The following is a 22536-nucleotide window of genomic DNA, read 5'->3' on the forward strand; positions in this document are numbered from 1 at the left end:
TGTGACTCACATGAGTGCAGATAGATGAGAAGAAATGAACCTCTGATCTGAACGTGAAAATACCAAAGACCTGCGCGAAGGACGTGGCCTAACACGTACTTGTACAAGCCACGTCATTAGGTACACTTGAATGTTGCCTATTGAAACCTGACAAACTAACAAAAGCTGTATCGAAAAGTCTGCCTTTACAAAAATAAAAAGACTTACTTTTGATTGAGAAATTAACTTAAAAATGTTTGTTATTGTATTTTTTCTAAGTAATGGAACAATCTATTTTGACCCTTGTTGAACAAAATTTAATACCTCTTTGACAGTGGAAATCAAGACTGAGCATTATTATTTTTTTTTATTTTTGGTACAATTCTTTAGAGATTAGATCGCATAAGATCATGCAGGTGTACCAAATAAAGTGGCAAGCAGTGATGCCAGTAACTTGTTATTGAGTGAAATTGTATCTTAGGTAACGTGTCACTAAGTAACGCACAACCAGGGGTGCAAGCTGGTCACATGCATGGCCGACTACATCATCCGCAAAGGGGAGATTTTGCAGTTTACGCGCTAATGTCATGCACGGACCCCAGCGAATCTATTTCTCTTTCGGCAATGTTAAATTGGAATGCTCTGATTTTGAAGCAAATGAGGGATGGGGCTAGGATTGACCGGGAAAAGACTACGTTCCATCCCTCAATGCTGCACAAAGGTGAAATCGCCCCGTTAGGCCCAATTCGACTTGTGCAAAGTCTAGCAAAACACCAAAACAAAGAAAACCCCATCCATAGACTGCACTTTGTGCTAGACTTGCACTCAGCACAAAAATAGGGCCCTACACCTCTGCTAGAATGTACTGAACTCCTGTTTCCATGCCAGTGTAGCTCCACTTCCCTTATCTGATGTCATGTTGTGCTTCTTAAGGCAGCAAAGAAAGCATCACAAACATTCTAGGCTGTAATTATCTTTCTCATATTACTCACACAAGTTAAACTGTAAGGGGACATGCAGTTTCTGTGAAACCTCTGAGACCCCGACCAAACACCGCCCCCCTCCTCTTGCTTTTTGTGTTTGCATTTTTGTTACCCTTAAATCGCACATCTATTAGTCACTCTGTCTGATGCCGTAAATTTAATCTGGGCCCGGGAACTGTCTCCTGGGGTGTACGTTTTGGGACGGGCCCAATAAGAGCAGGATGGGAAACACACGGCCCTGTGTACCGACCTCTGACCTCCGGGAAAAATAAAAATGAACCCATAAACAACTGTCGGAAAAGCACGCTTTGTTGAGAAAAAAAAAAAAAAACTAGGATGATTCAGCATTTCACAATTAGCACTTGACCACTTGCAAATTTTTCACCTGTTGCTTTAAATGTCGTAATTATGATATATTGATGATATGTGTATTGTATAATAATCTATACTTTTGTCCTTTTGAAATGAAAACAGCTCACCTGCAACCCTTAGAAGGATAAGCAGCATAGAAAAAAGATGGATGGATGCATGCTGTGATAAGGCACAAAAAGCCAAAGAAAAAGCTCAAGCTAATTTGGGACTTCTGTTTCCAAATTGGATTGGAAGTTGAAAATCATCTTGGGTGTTTGACTTTAGCCTTTTTTTTTTAAATTAAAGTTGTCATCGTTAAAAGCTAGCAGCCGTTTAAGAAATTGTCAAGAACATTCTCATGATGAGCAGAATTGAACTTAAGTGCTTTAGGGACAAGTTTCTCCTGAAGGAATTTTGGTCCCACGTGACAAATCCACAACCCCATTTACAAGTTTGTATTGGACGGAACTTTTGTGAACCCATTTCCTGGAGATCACTGTTTGCACGATGTCCATGAAGAAAAGGGGGTCAGCTTCACCGGTGGGGGGTTTGCCCCAAGGAGAACTCAGGCAGAGTAAATAAACATCTGCAGATATGTTTGGAAATCTATGAGTTTGTTTGGATCGGGGGGGCAACTTCTCCATTCCCCCACGGCTGAAGAAAAACGTCAGTGACCCCGTTGCATGAGCACAGACTTCAAATATACAACGGCAGTGCAAGGAAGGACACGATTGACACATACTTTTGGAGTCCGTTATGACTTCTCATCCCTTGTTTTGTTTCTCACTTTGGCCTGCTTACAAGCGTTGGCCCCTTTGAGCCCCGTCGGCTATGAGAATCCTCATTTGCGCCAAGTACCAAATTACCGATCATGCGTTTAATGACCAGTGGCTGCACTGGACCCGAGGGGTAGATCCAAGAACTGCTCGCACTTCCCGCTACGCTCCCAAGCTTCTCCACGGCCGGACACCTGCGCTCTTGCCTCAGGTCTGAGGAATGAGATGTCTGCGGGCCCAAAGCACGCGTGTGTCGAAACAGGACACAGCTGCGGCGTCCGCGCGTGAGAAAAAATATATAATGGCGCACGGTCCAGAATGAGGTGTTGCCTTAAACGTGTCGATATTGTGCGTCTGCACGATGTCTGATTGTGTTTATGTGTAATGAAATCCATCGTGGGTGTGTTGCTTTTTCGCTCCCACGGTTATATTATAACACCGACTTCTTTAGGGGGAACTCATCTTTTTAGGGAGTTTCTACCTACCTCTAGGATTGAAGCATTGGGGAATCTATACATGGGCAAAGCACAAACGTGCAAAGGCTCGACGTATTGTTTTTGTCGTTATTTGACGTCACATGTTTTTTAGCAGTTTTCTGTAAAAGCGTCATATGATCAAGAGCCCATTAAATTCCTTGCAAAGCAAATTAAAATGCAGACACTTCCTGATACATTGCCTAAAGTCCAGTTACTTTATGACACTGTTGTGCTTCTATTATGATATAAATCTTGGCAATCATAGATTTTTGCTTTTGGATTTTTCATTGTTAGTTTTTATTTCATTTTGACTTTTGTTTTTTAAATTCAGTTACCGGTAGTTTTAATTACTTTTGAGAGTTTGTTAGCTTGATACGTTTTTTAGAATAGTTTTTATTAGCTTTAGTATTAGTTTTAGTTTTTTAAATGTGTGGATTATTTGTCAAGTCTAAGGTAAAAAAAAATGTCACTAAGTATTGCGTGATAAAATAAAGTACAATTCCCAAATGACTTGTTCGAACTTCCTCCTGAGGCTTACGTCCCATACAGCAGTTTCGAAATAAATTCATTAAAAAAGAACCTGAACGCTCATGTAATGCATGATATTAATTGACAAATATGAGAACGAAGGACATTCTCGCTATAAAGTTAATTTTAGTTTGTTTTGTAAACAAAACAGTTTCAGTTGAGTATCATTTTTAATACAGCACTCGTTTTTATTTTATTTTGGTAAAGAAAATGTCTTTTCAAATTTATTTTAAGTTATTTTGTTAGCTTTTGTTATTTGTAACAATTGGCCTTCACTTGACTGTTTGTAGTTAGTTAGCCATGCTTAGCCATGCTTTTCACTAAACTGTACAGCATAGCATGGTTGACTTGGCATTTATGTTGTCATAGTGGTAAAAGCTAACAAAATGACAATTTTTTAAATCTAGTGCTACTTCACAACACACTTCTGAGAATTTTGTTGACTTGATTGTCGACTCAAACGGTATTGAGAGCACTCATAGCTTGTGTCCTAACAAACTACATCCTACAAAGCTACGTCCATGAAGACTCCCTCTCGACAGAATTTTTTCAGTATAATACAATACTGGCATGAAAACAGGAGTTTAGAACATTCAAGGACATTCACCGATCCCTAAAAAAAAAGAATATGTGCGTTTGATGGTCATTGTATTGAAAAAAAAAACAAAAAACTGGAGGTGTGTTTACACTTCAAAACTGAACTGAACTATACCTCTTGGTGGAGGGTTACAAATCAGCCATTGGATACCTCAACACATTTGACCCTAACCTTGTGCCGAGCATGATCACTCAGGGCAGCTTTGTAAACGTTGAGAAAAATGGAACCAAGAGGGAAAGGGACGTATTTACGAGAGCTAATTGTTTCCTGTGCGGCCGTGCCCTCGATGTAGCTTTCACTAGGCGACCTGATGGGGAACATATGCCGTCGCTCTGGTGACCCGCAACACTTTTCCCTCCTGCTCCAAGGACACTCTTCGTTGAGCGTTACATATCCTGACTCCTGTGCGTAAATCAGATGCTACAGTAGATTCCAGTGGATGACCCATGTGGACACCATATTAAAAAAAAAACGCTACTTTCACGAAACTTGAACCTAAAAAGACGTCTGGTTGAAAGACGCAGAAGGACCGTAGTGCCAAATAAATCACCGTTTAGATGTAAACTCTTCCTATGAAGCAGACAATTCCCCTTGCACAATAGGAAACCGAAAACTTGGAGCGTGTTGGCCTTGTCTTTGTTAACAGTGTTTATCTTCGCCGTGCGTCCTGGCTGATGATTAAAGCACGCAGGAAGCTTCCAGAAGACTGGTGTCTGATGCCTAACACATTTACACAAATACGCCACTGCTGATTGGGTGCACACTAAGCAGAAATGTCACTAAATCTAAATTATTGATGATTGGTAATTATTTAGAATGCATCGCGTTACAGTCCTTTTCATATGTATAACGAGCACCAAGAACAGAGTGTGAAAAAGTGTGGCCACATTTGTGCTCATACAAATATATCCCGACATGTTTTATGATTCCAGCTGCACATTTCCAAACAACACAATCTTTGTCAGACAGAAAACTGCACTCCCTCACTATATTTTAATTTGGCTTATAACTTTCAACAGTGTGTTTTCTCAAGGCCTTTTTAGTGATACAGTATTGCTAAATGATTTTCATCTTTAAACCAAAACATGTTGCATTATATATCGTTGGGAAGGCTGACAACACGATATAACTTTATATGAGGCGTGTGCATCTCTCTAATACAAGACAACTTGATATGTAGCTCAATACACTGGGTGCAGTGTGATTCAAGAACGGTTCGTTTTTAATGAGGAGTGATTCGATCCGGTTTGATTCGGTGGGGTACGGCTCATTTTAAGAGGGTGTGACGCAATGTCTTTCTTGTCGTGGTTTTACAATATGAATACTGTACTGTAAATGTGCCATTTTCTTCAAAGAGATTATACAATATGTTGGAAGTTTGCATCTCTTCAATAAAAGATCATTTCATGTGCATCTTATGTTTTTTAAAGTAGAACGATTCATTTTTTATAGCTTTATGTCGTATTCTAAAGCATAAACAATTCATTCTGAATAAGTAATTGGGAGTCCTTCGGACTTAGACTTGCAAACTAATTACCACGACGATCAGGAAAAATATGCCCCCAAACTCACACAAAACCTGGATTTTATACCACGGTTGATCTCGGTATCATCACATGAGGCGTTATATCTTGCAAGATTGCACCTCAGGGAGCAGCTGAAGGATTATTTCCAAAAATTGGAATTTTGTTGTTGCTGTTAATGGGAAGCGACAGCAGGGTATCATTGATGGCAATTTGTGACTTAGTGGTGGTAAAGTGACAAAAGGTGTGTTTCTGGTCTCTGTCCTGCCTGCTAGGGCTGCTCGATATTGGAAAAACATGCGATATGGACGTTGACTACAGCGAGATTGAAATGATTGCGATATCTAACACGTTTAACATGTATTTAAAAATCTTTTCATGCGGCAAAATATGCAAGCTCAATGTGTTCTTAGCTAATTGATTTTACTATTGGGTGGCGATGCGCATTTAAATTTGCATCCGACAGGTCAAATTCAGATAAAAGCATACAACTCCATAAGAAAATTATGGCGTGTCTTTGCGATATGCATATTGCATAGGCCATTACCGCAATATCAATATTTTTTAGGATGTATTGTGCAGCCCAACTGGCTGCTCAGTTCAATAGGACAATAATAATAATACACATAAAAGAGGAATGGAATGTACATGCAGAAGCGAGCCATGTTTCTAAAATACTGTTTTTAGGGCAAAAACAGTAGTGCCGTTGTTCCAATAGCAGCACCTATCATCTTTGAAATGTGGGTGTGAGTCACAGCTGTGTGCCAAAAACAGATAAGGATAATAATTTCTTTGTGTTATTATCTTGTGACATTTGTCTTGTGAGTCATCGGCAGTCCGGACTAAATGTCTCCAAATTCTTGTCTGTTGTTCCTGCCAGTGAGGGCTCATCTTTTCTGGCAAGCTGCTTGCTTTCAATTAAAAAGAAATGACTATGAATAGATTCAAGGGGTTATTCTTCTATCCTTGACTCTTTTCATTTCAATTAGAGATTGTCATGGTAATTGAGTCACTCCGTCAAGAAGGTTGATTGCGGGGCATTGATTGTTGAGTCGTGTCTTGAAGAAAATGAGTGAAATGGAGTGCACTACTTGGCTGCAACCAGCAGAGGCACTGTTGCTTCACTCACAAGTAGTTTGCTTTGAAAGAAAATCCAATGATATCAACTATGGTTAATTTCAGCTACATGCACACAGAGTTCCGCTATGGCATAATGCCTCCACACTGTTCAATTTGACAACACTGACATGCAAACAGGAGTTCAGAACTTCCGCAGAGAGACCACAAGTAATCAATTAATTCATTAATTCACTTACCCCCTAATCAATCAAGAAAATTGTGTCCAATGCTAAATCACTACTTTGCATAATATACTCTATATACTGTAGTATACTGTATAGCTATGCTATATTACACTTAGTCATGGTCATTGCGTCTTCTATATCCTGAATGGATTCTCACCTTGACATGTATTTATATATCATCTCATGTTTTACGTTCTTTATATACAGCGAACCCTCGTTTATGCATTCAGGGATACGTTCCAGACCTGCCTACAAGTGGTGGAAAAATTGCTATAGAGATATTATTAACAACATATAAAAAAGATTTACCAATCCCACTTCAAAGACATTTAAACTTATTAAAAAACAGTTCATCTTATTTAAAAAAAAAGAAGTACTATTTAGTGCCCACTTTCACTCCACCACTTGCACAGGTTTACCAAAAAAAGAGTTAGCGTACTTGCTTCAAGCTTTTTATTTGTCACTGCCAGTTTAAATTTACTATAAAAATGACTCATTGAAGGGCAGTAGCAAGAATGAGAGGAGATGAAGGCAAGCCATGTCTCTTTTACTCCCCACAACATAAAACAAAACAGAATTAAACACTAAATGTTTATAAAATGTTATTACGACAGAATCATATAATTTTGTCTAATGAAAGTCTGCTAGCTTACTGCTACCACATAATGCAAAACTCCCTGTTACGGTAATTATAAACCTTCAAACAACTGCTACTTTAACACATGCAGAACTCATACAAACAGATTATCCAACAGTAACCAAAGACTTATTGTTTGCTCTCTCTTCTCTACGGGAATAACAACCGTTGCTCGGGTTTAGTTGAGGTCTGGTGTATCTTTTCCAGTAGACCTTACTGCTGCCCTGCCTCTGAACGTGTTGTTCCACTAAAGTTGCACAACTTTAAATTCATAATTGCTTTCACATTGTAAAACCCCATAAAAACAAATCACGTCAAAATCTGCACTATAGCGGTTAAGCACTGTACTGTATCTAATTACTGCTAGCGTACATCTTTTTTTGATGCAATCAGCATTGCGTTGCCTTGTACTTGTGAAAAAGTCCAAGTTCTTTGCTCATGTTGCTTGAATGTCCCACTTTTATTTGTATAATTTCCAGTTAAATTCTTTAGAGACTACTTCATCAATTAGTCTTTCTTCTATCTTGATATAAAGATCTCCTCTTAAAATCCCCCACCTGTTGTTTAAATCTACCCATGGTGCTTCGTTCCATCTTAAATCCTGGTACATCATAATATCACACAAGAAGACCTTGTTACTGTCCAATTCCTGCATGGAGATAATCCAAGTCTAGCAACAACATACCCTTCTCTGCACAACTTTTAGTGACGGCAACAGGTTTGCACTCCCCAGACCTCCCCTTCCACCATTTTTGTTGATTGCCAAACAGTTGGTAGTTCTCTTTGCAAGGCCTTGTTTTGAGCGATTTAGGGGATTTAGAGGTCGTTAGAGGTTTATCTTGGGGATTTGGCGCTATATACCAGATGTGTGAAGATTTGCAAGACTGTGGTCTCAGAACTTTGGTTTTGGATCTTCAGTGACTGGTATTTGAGTCCGTATGTTGCGCTCGGTGACACAAAAAGGAGCATTCAGCAAAGTCGCCGTATGCTTTTCACTTCTGCTCTAAAAGTAGAGTTTTACATTTGACCATTAGCCGTTAACCCTTACATTCACATCAATTGGACAATCTCGAGTCCTCAATTAGGCTACCATTAGGGATGCTGGATTAAGCGATTTTGAACTGTAACCGAATTATCTGGATAAAACAATTTTAATAAAATCAAATCGGGCGCGTTCGATTTTTTTATTTTTGGTGTATCTAAGCCACCGTAGTTTCCTCTGCATTTCCGCTTCCTCCCATGGCTACCGGCCATTCTGCTATTTGCTCAGGCAAGTCAGCGTTTAGTTAATAAATTGGGCAAATATAGATCTGCAGTGTAGTGTGTGCCCCGCATGTACAATACAACTCGTGAGCAAGTAACTCAACGTCTGAAAGGCGTCCTTTTTTTCTCCTCTACAACGGACCTCTGGTCCAGCCGAACTATGTTTAAGTAAGACCAGGGAGAAAAGTGAAAGGCTAGTCACTAGCTGGTTGGCAAAATCACTGACTGACAGACTGTTTGGTTTACAGACTTGACTGACTACCTTCTCCCATGTTGATGATTTCGTTTCAGATGGTATATGCACTTTCTTCTTTCATTATTGGTTTAATTAAGAACAGATCTGAAATCTATTGTGTAAGTAAAATGCTGTTAATCCCAATGGATTGTTCTGTGTGTATTGTAAATTATGTAAATTAAATTGACTGGCATTTTGAGTTCAAAGAAAGAAAAATTAAGTTTGAATAAAAGATATTCCAAATACTTCATTTTTCATTATTTTTATTTTACAAAGAAATCGTAATCGAAAAATCGGGTTTGAGAGAAATAATCTGGATTTTCTTGTTAGGCAAAATCAAACAGCCCTAGCTACTATGTATGTTTTTGGAATGTAAGGGTAAGTCGGAGTACTCAAACATACAAACCCCACACAGCCTGAGCCGAGATTCAAATGCAGACAACTTCACCATGCTTGCTGTTCTTAATATAACTAAACTAATTTATTTCGGCATTGTCTGATGCGACCGTCTGAAGCAATCCAGGAGGTGATCCAGAGTTTAAGTTCAAGGGTTACTCTCCAACTACAAAACAGCGCATCCTGTTTGCCTAAGGTTTAATGAGAAGAGCTCTTGAATAAACATGCACGTCATGCGTTTGGAAGTTTTGAATTGTTCTGACATGATCTTACGCACCAGGGAGCTATAAAGTATGGCCGATCCAAGTGGTTGTGATCCCTTGGACAGAATCGACTTGCATCCTTTTGGTGAAAACACCATCAAAAGGTCTTTGAACCTTGTGAAATCCTTAACATTCCTTGTTGGGCCATTATCCCATCCTGGGGCCAACAGGGAAGTGCACGATATTCATGGGCAATAGAATCAGAATGTCGATGTAAGCCTGTTTTCATGGAACAAGGAAATCTCAGCCATTTATAGACGCTGCTGGCAAAAAAAAAAAACAGAGACGATCTTTTTCCCACAAAAACAGAAGCCATCCATATAGAAAAAAAAAAAGATCAGTGGTCTGTCATTGTGCTCCACTTCCTGAGATGTGTCATTTCCTGCTCCAGCATCAGCTGTGCCAGTGTTTCCCAGGATGGACCAGACAGATTCCCCCAGCATCTGCATAACATCCAATGATGCCCAAACCTCATCAAGGAGGACTTGTGCAAACAGGCGCCACTGTTCTCTGTGTACTTCAGCAATATAAAAATCCTAAGGCATTTTTTTTTTTCTTTTATGCCTGCGAAATGAACATTGTCCAAAAGAGCCACACAAAAGATGGCATTGAACTGCAAAACATGCTTTCGGGCTGAACACAGAGGTTGCCTTTTGTTCCGTTCTGACTGTTGCCGTAGTTTATTTTCCCTTCAAACTGTTCTGATTCCATAACGCTAATGCGTCCAAAAATGTAGTCTTGTAAGCTTTCTTTTCAAAAGACTACACCTCCTATTTAGGTTGTCACCACATGGCTGGGATTGCTGAGTAAACATCAAGGAATATAGAGGAGTACAAGATGTTTTTCTGCATTCCTCTAAAGATGATCTTTGCCAGGGGAGTGGGTAGCCAAAGATTTATGATGATTATGTCTTTTGTCTCCTTCTCGGGGCTTCTATCCATTTCAGTCCTCGCTTGTATTGTACGCTACCGGTTGGGAATCTTGGGCTTTTAGGTGACATTTCAGGATTGACCTAAAACGCAATACAACATTTCCATTTGCATGAATCGAATTCTGGTTGAATTAGAATTGCTAATACGATCCTCTTCATTATGCTGGTCACATCGACGACACCGACCAATTGATCAGTCGTATCTCAATTGTGCAAGACTTCTAACGGTGTTTTTAGAATGGAGCTTTGAGTGTCTAACAGTGTCATCCACTGGAAGACTCACAGAAAGGCATACAAGCCCTTCGAAACCCCTTGGGAATTTTTATGGCCTGTTGTCTATCATTCGGCTCCTTGTTAGAGTACAGCATGTGTCCACATGCATTCAAATGTTTGCAGAGGGTCAAATTAAGTTCATCTGTTGTCATTTAAGGTTCATCCTGAAATTTATCAATTGAGTAGTGCACGTCTATAAGTCACCGTTTAGCCTTTTGACTGGAGTCATCCGGCACCACAGCTGAGTCAAGGCTTTGCCAAATCAAGCAGCTGCAAAGCATTTGGCAGAATGACGCGTTCACAGAGATTTGAGAGGAAAGACGATAGATGCATGTCGAAGATAAAGAGACGAGGAGCACATCTGTGAGGAAACATCTTGTTTTCTGTCATATTCCCAAAGTAAAGTACTTGGGTGGCGCACAAGGAGAACATGTTCTAAAAAAGTTTTTTTTTAAAAAAAGGGGAAAACCTAGCAAATGTTTACACTATATTGTATTGATTGACATTTGTTCATCCATCCATCTATTATCATTTTCTCCTTAATTAGCAAAATTACAGAAAATTAATCATTACCATGGAATTTCATAAAGGGATGAGAACCATAAATTAAATTTTGCATTGGTGTTATTTTTTATTTTTTTCATCTACTGTCATCTACTGCCTCATTCTTATGAGTGTACAAGCTGCTGATTGCCACAAAAAAAAATCCAACACTGATGGAAAAATCTCAACCAGTGGCACAATGTAAACCTCTTCTCACAACTTGGCACGTTGTTATCACGTTTTTACGGGATGATGGAAATCCTTTTGACGCAAATTGCAGGCAAGTGAGTGTGAGGTGCAGGAAGATAAAGGCAATCTTCTGACCCTCGTCGCAATCTTTCGCATTGCTTCAACGTGGAATGCGGGACTTCCTCTCTCTGCCTCACTTCACCTTTTTATGGGCTTTTCCTGTGTCCTCCTCAGTGAGCATGGAAGGTCAAGTTCAACAGCTACTGTAAAGTTCCTCTTGTAAATAGTTGGTATAACCAGTGTACAGCAGCTAAACCATTCAAGTCATATAAATATATATATATATATATATATATATATATATATATATATATAAATGCCTCCTGAACAGTTTGCGCCTACTTTTAATCAGTCTTGGTCTTTGCTGTCCGTAGATATCTTAGGTTACCATGACGCCTGGTTAATGATTGGTGAAACAAACATACACAATGATGATAAATAAAAGGTTTCCAGCAATTTAGCACCGCAATTAAAATTGGTAAGAAATGAGTCACCTTTGAAGGGCAACTCAAAATGGTCAAAATGACCATATCCTCATCTATTCAGTTCCAAGTAACTGAAAATAACTTTTTCCACCAATGTCATTGGCAACTACAGTTTGTACTCACATCAAAAATCTGCATTACTATTCATATTAGCATTAGCTACCGAATGACCGAGTCAACTTGAATGGGCAACTCAATTACTTTTGCTGTAAAACACATCATAGTTCAACGAATGAAAAATCCAATTTGATCAAAATGGTAAATCGAGTGCGCTAATATAGGGCTTTATCTTGATCATATGTTTGCAAAGCCATATTCACTTATCTCATTCAAACGTATCGGAGTGCAGAACACACTGGCATGTTGACGCAGCATATCAACCTTAATCTTTTTAGTTTAATATAAATTAGTTCAACCCCTAGGATAACCAGGCAAACGGTAGAACAAAGGAGGTTTTTTGTCTTTGGTCCCATTTTAAATCCATCTACATTGCTACTGGCCTCACACTAGCTAGCACTAAAATACTTAATCTCTCAGGTCCAGCGTTCAAGTTTAAAAACTATCTTTCGTTTGTTGCAAGCGTGACATTACCCGGTCAAATACTCCCATTGCTAGGATAGCGTTAGCCGACCAAATATTCCTGTTGCTAGGATGGCGTTAGCCAGCCAATTATTACTATAACTACTTCTGAGCGTTCGATGTATGTAGCTTTCACACATGTACATCTCTACATAGATAGGGTACTTAGGGCAGACATAGGGGGGCGGGAAGTGCCTTCTAAACATTCCTTTCTGATGACTATATGTTATGACATTCTGACTTGAATGGGAAAAATCTGATTCGGCAGTCGTTTCAACAGCCCACTCACTACTCAGTTGGACTCACCACTGATTTGGCAAGTGTTTTTGTACTTATTTGTAACTTAACCCTAACTCTAAGCCTAACCCTAAAATGTGAGTTTGGGATAAAAACAAACAATGGGAATGTGCCATTAAATTGGAATAAAACCATAAGTGGTTTGTCGAGAAGTGCTCTAGGGAGCACATTTGAAGAACAGATGGAAATCTTCTCACAGATGTCAAATAGGTGTGGAAGGTAGGTGCTGGTTTTCCAAATTTCAAAAGTTACAGAGCCCAAAGGATCCCAACGTTATGTACTGATATGGACTGCACGTGTTTCAAGTGAGGCGAAAAGTAGCCTGTCGTCATTCATTCGGAGATGATTATCCCAGCGTGTTTAGTCTATGTCTGTCTCTATGGGCTTAAGCCCTTGCATCAGGTTCCTCAGACTGGTCTCTATCATTCATTTCTGGCCTTAGTTTGGCCCATACTCGACGCACTACTTCCCATCTGACCTTCTGCTTTTACAGTGATGAATGGTGTGAATTCCATAGTTCCAGCTGCGAGAAAGAGCGATATTTCCAAGTCATGGGCTTCAGCTGGTCAAAAGCACACGTCATTGTCAATGTTGTGATGAGATGCAACGTTGCCCTTAGCTTCATAAACAGAGACAACTTTGTCTAGAACCAGTGATATAAACGGAATTAGATACACAATTCAGACATTGCAGTATGATGCCACTTTATTCACGGGAGAAAGGCTGAGGTGCCACCTGCAGTATCAACACGTGAGCCAATTTGAATGATGCGCCTTCAACCATAGCAACTGCTTTGAAGGAACTTTCAGACCCCTCGGTGCGCCGTCTTAGCCTTATTTGGTCATCCAGTGTGATGACCAAGAGGTTTATTTATGCAGCTATTTAGAACAGTAAGGAACTTACCCTGGCACCCTTCTCGGGAAAACATTTACAGCCTCCACTGCAGTCTCTTCCTCCGCAGGGACCGCTGTGCTTCTTCCCACCCTGCACAAATATATAACATGCAGCTATTAGCAACCAGGGAATACATTGCAAACATTCAGGAAACTGGGTCATTTTATACTTCTGTATTGTACAACAATACATTTTACAATCTAAAAACAGTTGGGTTAAAAATAACACAATTTTGGGTCAAAAACTTACCGATCCACAACTTGGGTCAATTTGACCCAACTTTCTTTGTTGTTTTTGCAGAAAACAACCCCAAAAAATGGGCTGTTTTGTACAAACCAACCCAAAATAATGGACTGTTTTGTACAAAACAATGCAAGATAGTGAGTCAAATTGACCCATTTTGTGTATCGGTCCATTTTTGACCCAAAATGGTGTTATTTTTAATCCAACTGTTTTTAGAGTGTAATTCAATTCAGCCCACCACTGTAAGCTTTGGAATAGTAAAACCTATTGGAGATAGAGGTATTTGAGTCCATTGGTGGACATATGACAATGGAATGGGGGAACCTCTCTCTGAATGTTCTGAACTCCTGCCCCCAGTCAAAAAGCGCATTTAATTACGCCTAAACTGTGTGAAGACATGAATATTCAACAATCGAGCCTATGCCTTTGATCAAATTCTTCTGAGCCCTTCCCTTGCTGCTTCAGTACAGTAAATAATGTGTCAACATAGCAAAGAAACACAATACATATACAGTAACACACAAGTAAATTATACAAAAAAGAAAAGCATTTTGTCTTCTTCCTTCTTGAAAGCTGATTATTAATTAATTTTGTTTGAGAAAATGCACACCATTCGATTCCTTGTCTCATGAAAATATCAAGATTCCGAATCAACCCTCAACTGAAATTTGAGGGAAATAAGAATAATTTGGGGCTTTTATTTCAAAATTTAGAAACAAATTTGGAAAATAGGAATGAGCTGAACCATTTAAAATTGAAACAGTTTCAATCGTCAAAAGAAAAAAAAAAAAAGAGAAATTAGAGGTAAAACCCCCAATTTTGAATTCTGGGCTTTTAATTGACTGCTGCTGATTGTTCCAATTTTAATAAATAAATACATAAATAAATAAATAGTTAAATTTTAAAAATCACATTTTCAAAATAAAGCCAACAACTGATTAGACCATTGAAAGACTTCCTTTTCATTGACAACAATTGTTCAGATATTTATACAGGGAAAGGCTACCCAACAGAAAGCTAGAAGTCTGTATGTGTTTTGCATAGAATAAGATATTTTTACATCAAAAGTATGACAAAGAGGGCAGAAGAAGTAATTCATCCAAGTCATCCTAAAACCTACCCCAAATGAGTGTAACAGATTATATCATTTAAATGAGTCAATTTTGATTATGTGGAAAAAATTAACCTGTAAAATGGTATTAAATGAACATAACTGCTGCCATCCTGTAGTTATAATGAGAGGAGACAGAGAATGATGGTTTTAATTATTATTATATTTTTTACAAGGTTGACAAGTCAGAGGGTGCCACAAAAGGTACAGTAGGCTACAGATGAGTTATTTTGGTAACTTTCATGATTGTTCTGCTAAATGGATGTAGGGCTGATGGAACACAGATATTTGGTAATTTGTTGAGTAGTGGAAGTGTTGTTTGTGTACATTGTGGTGTGTGGACTAAGCTGCTGTTTATGCAGCAACTGGAGTGCTTGAATGAGTCATAATGGACATCCAGACATGAATGGTTAGCAAGTGTCTTTGATAAAGAGAAGCTTGAGCAACAATTCAAGTAGCTGGATCGGTCTGAGAACGTCTCTGTCGTTGACAAACCACCCACTGTCACTGTGACAGTCTGCGTGAGGGTCCCCGATCATAGAAAAGCAGAGGTCAAAGGCTTCAAAAGTCCCTACGCTAGCTAAAGATGACAAGAATGGAGCTTGTTTCAAAGTTCAACCAAATCCCTTTGTGTCTAGTCAGGACAATATTGCTAGCATAAGGGGTAGAAGATGTAGAACAAAGTGGAGTCTAACTCAAATTGTAGACACAACAGACACATTAATATTACGAGCTGAAATTCTATGTGGAGTCTTCAAATTGATTCAAGTTGTCAAAGCTGTCTGCGGTTGAGAAGTCCCACTAAACATTTCCCACATACAGTAGTGCTACAGGGTAACTAATATTAATGGAACAAAGCACCTTCCGCACAGGAAATGAAGGAAATTAAACTCTAGCTCTTTCACAGATGAGTGAATTTGCTGTTCATGCTAGTCCAGGCCTACGTCTTCCACCTACACGATCATACCATAGCTGGATCGGGTTCCAAATGTCCCTTGTTTAAAAGTCCAAACTGTCTAATTTGTGCCCACAATGGTGCAAAGAATCAGAATAATCCCCCCACCTCAATCTCAGAGCATCGCTGCTGACAAAGGGTCACATTGAGACCCTCCTCACAAGCTCACAAAGACCTTCTTTTACCAGAGACGCGCCGTCCTCTAATGATGCCCTATCTTTCCAACAAAAAGACTCTCTTCGCCCCCTTATATGGAATCTACAAGGCTGCGTTTCTTTGTCAACTGTCTGAGGGCTCCTTTCAAAGTGTTACTTGATATCGCTGTTGCCGTGCTTTAATCTTCACCACACACCATGCTGGTAGACACTCTGAGGCGTATGTTTCACATACGTCCATAATGATGAGCACATTGCGTGATGGAGGCTGTAAAGAAGCTAACATCTGCAGGGTCACCGAGTGGAATGGAGACTAAATACAGGAAGTCACTTCATCCCAGCGAGGATGCAGCGCCATCGCCACTTTTTCCACATTGAGGCCAACGACTAAATCAAACAATAGTCTGAGTCATCTCCACAAGGGCCTACAGAACAAAGGAATAGCTCCCTTGGAGACAGTCACTCAAAATGCAGCAACGCACCATCGGTCCAAGTCAAACCAAAATAGGTGACTGAGTACAACAGCAGTACAGTATCCTGTTTTCTCCACCCTATTGTGCATCACAGCGTACATTACATTAGTTGCACTTACTTGTACACAATCGAATACAACAAAAAGTACAACCTTTACAAAGCTCATAATGCCCACTTTTTTATTGACACCAAAGGGAGAAATATTGCAGGCATTTCTCAGTATGACGCAGGCAATTCTAAATCACAATAATTCACATTTTGTTAAATGAATACCTCTCCGACAGTGTCATTCCGTAAGCATTGTGGTATCCAACCAGTTATCAAAAAATAGTATTTTAGTTTGTGTACACAGAACTCAGGTCACGGTTTTATTTGGATCACAAGTTTTGTTTGAACAATACTGTAAGATCTCATCTTAGACCAAAATCTCTTCCTTCTATTTTTTAAAGTAACCACAATAGCTCTATGTGGGAAATTGTAATTGGAATTGTGTTGCAAATTGACCGTTAAAAACAAATGCCGAATCGGAATTTTTGGATTTGACTGAAAATGAATCATAGCATATTGATGTCACAGGAATGTTTGGATGGCAAAACGTGCGTGACGTAGCACGTATGTGGGGAGTGCACAGCGTCGTGTGACAAACGCTCTTCGAGACCCACACACGGAAGTGTATGCGTATGCATGGGAATGTTTAGTCGGCTAATTTGAATTATATTCAACTGTTAAAGGGGAAGTCAACCAAAACTTTTTTTTTTTTAAAGAATATGTTCTATGCAGGCTCACTAGTTGATACAAGGCATTCTAATAAGCATTGCGTTAGTGGAATAAGAGTTGACCCAACCATTTTTAGCCATCTCTAGGGGCGGCCATTTTGTCATTTCTGTCGACTGAAAATGATATCACAGTTGCTCAGGGCTCAGGTAATGACCAATCATAGCTCACCTGTTTTCTGAAGCTGAGCCATGATTGGTTGTTATCTGAGCCCTGAACATCTGTGATGTCATTTTCAGTCGACAGAAGTGACAAAATAGCCGACTCCTGAGATGGACAAAAACGTGTGGATTTTGCTGCTTAACTCATATTCCACAAACGCAATATTCACCAGAATGCCGTGTTTCAACTAGTGAACCTGCATAGAACGTATTCTTGAGAAAAATATATTTGGGTTGACTTACGCTTTAAGCAACCAGTCAATAAAGCCCATCTAGGCAGTGTATCAACGCCTACGTCGCTACTTCGCTGTTGGCCTCTCACGGCGTGCTAGTACGAAGGGAGTTTGCAAACTTGGACACTGGACCGGAGAGAAGGTTAGCTTAGGGCTAGCTAACTGGTACAACAAAACAGGGAGGGATTTAAAACTTTACCAAAAGCGAAAAAAAACACCCCGGGTTTTGCCGTTGGCCACTGTACGGAGAGGGATCCTGGTGGTTATAGTATGTTATTACTTAATAGGAAAACATTTCTGTATGTTGACACGGCTGCGCATTGGCTGCATACGTACACTCTCATATGTTTTCAAAAAAAGTGAATATGAGGTTTGGTAAAGCTCTTTGCCCAACATATATCCCGCATGATGAACAAGGCGGTTCAGCGTATTCAGCTTCAAAGAGTTCTGTCTGAAATGAACAAGTTTATAAATCCCTATGCTAATTATCCGCCCCAGATGCGCCAATTCATTTGGAATGCAATGTGAAAAGTACTTTATAAATCCCTCATGGAAACATATAGAGTGTTTAGCATGAACTCTACAAGCCCAGTGGTGAAATTAATGGCATTTGTCATGAGGAATGTTTTTTCTGTTACCTCCCCATCCTTTAAGTCTTCACCCCAATTTGGCCAGATGTCTTGAGATAATGTACAATAAATGAAATAAAAGCAGCTGGGTCAACAGCGCTCTTTTTCTCACGGTCACTTATGCCTCTCTCGCTCTCCCTCCCCGATGCAATTTATGTGGCTTCATTATGCTGTGAGCGCCTCCTCGGTCATATGAGTGTGTGATGTTGTCAACACGGCAGATGTACACACTGCTCATCTCCCATGGCAAAAGACTCATTAGAACCACGATGTGATGTGCCCACATTAACGATAACATCACTTGGAGACTTGCAGGACCAATTCATTTTGGCTGTGATCTGGAGAAACGCCGCGATGGAAGCGCTCACATTACTATGTCCGCTTTCCTCCTTATAGCCCGGTAAACACTGTTTTTGCTTGTAAATACTCAGGTTCTCAGGGGTCAGCCTTGATGTCTCCAGCGGCTCCTGCAACGCTGATCACGGTGATGCTTGAGTGATGGAGTTGACTGAGTGTCCCTTTGAGATGGATGCTTTGCTTTCAACATGAAACCACACAGCGGGGCATAAACAGTACTTGTGCGAGACCCCCCCCCCCGGTTGTCATCGGATCGAATGGACAAGATCATAGGCTACGCTGCACATTTGAACTGCGAAGGGTGGCACAAGACTTTCCTATGGAAGACAACTTGAGGGAAATTAAGAGCCTTAAACGTGTTGGGCTGGCAATAAAGAATGTATTGGGACAACAGAAATTCCATTACAAAGAACCCTGCAACCACTTAGTAGTAGAGTAGCAGCGTAGCGTGCAATGGCTTGACTAGTCATGCGGGATTTGACTGAATGTCCTTGATTGGATAGAGATTAAATTAACAAGTGATACGTGGGTCTGCGATTGGAGATTTTTAATTTTTTTTATTTTTTTTTAACAAAGGCTCTTGAGTCCTTTTTCCATGCTTTTCATTCAAAAGCAAATGAGACCGGCTGTAGCTCACCTGTGATCCGAATGATGATAAGCTATAGAAGATGAATGAATGGATGGACTACGCTTATAGAAAGAAGAGCAGAGAGAGTAGAAATAAAGGCGCAATCAGTGGCGAAGGTAGATACAAAATTATGGTAATTAACTGTTTCTCTCCTTTTGTATTTTGTAGTCACATAATGACAAAGAATAGTTAGTGTATGTCCATATACTGCATTGTAAATACCACATGCAGGAAGTGCAAAGGAAACTGTGTTACTTTTCAGCTGTCCTTTCCAGATTTCAGATTTTGGCTATTTTATTTGGGAGACATTTAGTTTGAGTTTTGGTGGCAAAACAAAGTCAAATCAGTGCTTGCCTTAGATCTTTAGAGCCGACGCTTGTGAAAATAGAAATCGAACCCTGGACCTCAGCGCTGTGAGGTGGACGTGCTATCCAGTTGACAGCGTGCCGCCCAGAATATCCGAAAATGCATCTGAATTGTTTTTTTTTTTTGGGCCATTACGGGCCTATAGTACTGCTGGCCAAGCAGTGTTTAAATCGAAAGTATTGAATGAACCCAATTGGGCTTGGTGCAAAGTTTTAAAAGAACATGTTTAGCAGATGACAGCAATGTCTGACTCAAAAAAAACCAAAAAAAAACCACGCAAAACAAAACACATGTAAATGCATGTTCATCATAGCATCATATGTACCGCTGCTAACCAAAGACTCTTACCACCTGGATGTGGTGAATGTAGGTTTACGGACGAACCCATTATGCTCACTTTAGACATTGTGAGAAATTGTGCTGTATTAATGATTCTTTGTGTGTTTGTGCATTTTCAGCACCTCCTTCATTTATGAAAGGTTTGTCTGTTAGCGGCTTGCCAGGACAACAGCTGACATGTTTTACGCTAATGATGTGGCTTAAATCACAGATTGGCTGTATATGAAACAACTGTTCACTCACAGCGAGACACGTCACATCTGTAAAGGAAACACGACGGCTTGATGCATCAGTGTGGGTGTGGGATACTCCCCTCTGCTAGCTGACAAGCATGCTTACTCACTGATTGAACAACGGAAACACTTTTCCTCAAGATGCTCAGACTAAAGTAACTACATAGGGTTATTCTTTAAGCGGACAATTCTGAAGGCTAACGTTTATTGTTTCTGCTACATATTTAAGCGCATCATTACTTTTCTACTGTTCAATCACATTCTTGCTAGTTACAGTATGTCGTCATTATGACTTACCAGTTGCCACCATTGACTTCTCTGACATTGCATTTGATTCGGTCCATGTCCATCCATCCATTATCTGTACCGCTTATCCTCACAAGGGTCGCGGGGCGTGCTGGAGCCTATCCCAGCTGTCTTTGGGCAGTAGGCGGGGGACACCCTGAACTGGTTGCCAGCCAATCGCAGGGCACACAGAGACAAACATCCGCACTCACAATCACACCTAGGGGCAATTTAGAGTATCCAATCAACTTACCATGCATGTTTTTGGAATGTGGGAGGAAACCGGAGTACCCGGAGGAAACCCACGCAGGCACGGGGAGAACATGCAAACTCCACACAGGGAGGCCGGAGCCGGGATCGAACCCACGACCTCTGAACTGTGAGGCGGACGTGCTAACCAGTCGACCACCGTGCCGCCATTCGGTCCATGTATTAAAACAAAAATATGTTGTTTTTTTTCCCGTTCAATATCATTTTAAATATCATTTGATGAATGATAGAATGAATAAATGAATAATCACTTTGGAGGGCTGGAAGTCAGCAGTACTTTATTACATTGTTTAATTTTTGAGAGTAGGCCAAAATTTTAGTTGAAACATTAATTTTGTTTAAATATTGCCGTATCTTAATTCCAGGCTATAAAGAGAAAAGAGATGTGTCTACTGTCTAGATGGCCTACTGTCATTTTTATTGGAGTTAAAACAGCAAATGAGTGAACTAAAGTTGTGCTTCTTATTGTTACAGCCTGTCAATGTGATTTTTGTATGGGAAGTAGGAAATGTTCCCCCAGTGCATTTGTGAAACAGTACATGGAAGTTGCTTCAACCAAAATGGCTTTAAAAAGGAGGACAGCGTGTCAAGTGGAAATGTTTTCTGTTTGTCTTTGTCCTGCAACAATAGCCCGAAACAACTCAATCAGATCTGCTCTGGAAACAAACATTCTAAAAAGAAGTCAAGCTGAACAAGCATCATGCCAAACATAGTCATGTTTGTGTTGGACTTACTATTCTAGCTGAGGCATATCTTGATTTTGCACCAGATCTCCCAAAGGCTTTCATTGGAGTGATAAAAAAAAAAAAAAAAATTCTGGAAGATGTGTTTTCACCATGGCTTTATTACTGCAAATTCTACATCCTGCCGCAACACCATTAACTTCCTGTTGAAAATCCAATCTATCAAACCAGCCCTGACAGAACATGTGCACAAACGGAAAAACAGTAGGAAACTGGAAAATTGTTTGTCACCAAATTGAAAACTGGGCCAAGGATCGGTGGATGAATAAGATATTGGATGAATACTCAATGAAACAATGGTTGAGTCAGATTTGAGCTCGCTCACATTTTAGCAGTAGGCCTACATAGCAACACAGTCCTTTAACATATTTAGGCGGTCACATTCATATTAATTTAACGAGATCAACAAGTACAATATAATAAAGGTTAAATAAACAATAAACGGTTCAACAAAATAATGCCCGTCCCAATTCAGTGGCTGCATCCTGACAAGGCTGCGTTTGAAAGCCAATGACGTACGAAGGCTCCCCCATTTCAGTTGGCCTTCTTTTCATTTTTTTTTGGAAGATGCCATGCCACTATTCTTTGTAGCCTCCCATATCCCAAGATGTGGACTCATTTGAACAGTTAAAGCCAGATATATTGAATCTTAAATCTTAACACTAGCATGTGGCCACCAGCATCTTGACATAAGTAGAAGGGTGGGAACGTCACACAATCGGGAAATCTCTAGGAAGGTAGCGTCTCCTGCAGTTTTTGCTGATGGTGTTGCCTTAATGAACACTGTTGGATAATTCCTTTGAAGTGCGCACTCTCTGGACGAGGACACAGCTATAAGTTTCTGTCACATGGCAATCATGCAAAATAGCTGCCGTAACAGAAGATCCGCCATCAAGCCACACACAGAAACACACACAAAAGTGTGATGACGTAAGCGCCTGGATCTGGTCTGATGTATAAATGTCGGACAGTGAAAACTTGAGAACTACAGGATTTTATTCCAAGGAATCCAGCTGT

At 40.0% G+C, this 22536-nt stretch overlaps 1 protein-coding gene across 1 annotated transcript in view; it reads right to left on the reverse strand.

The window, feature by feature from the left end:
* The window catches only part of col4a2 (collagen, type IV, alpha 2), a 54815-nt gene that overhangs the window by 21778 nt on the left and 10501 nt on the right, over positions 1 to 22536 (reverse strand). The window contains exon 4 of the mRNA XM_086052458.1: positions 13573 to 13653. Within this exon, the coding sequence (XP_085908584.1) occupies positions 13573 to 13653 (81 nt within the window). The remainder of the gene's footprint in view (positions 1 to 13572; positions 13654 to 22536) is intronic.

Source organism: Filicampus tigris, chromosome 14 (assembly GCF_054856515.1).
Source record: "Filicampus tigris isolate MCC_2025a chromosome 14, RoL_Ftig_1.0, whole genome shotgun sequence".
Lineage (NCBI taxonomy): Eukaryota > Metazoa > Chordata > Actinopteri > Syngnathiformes > Syngnathidae > Filicampus > Filicampus tigris.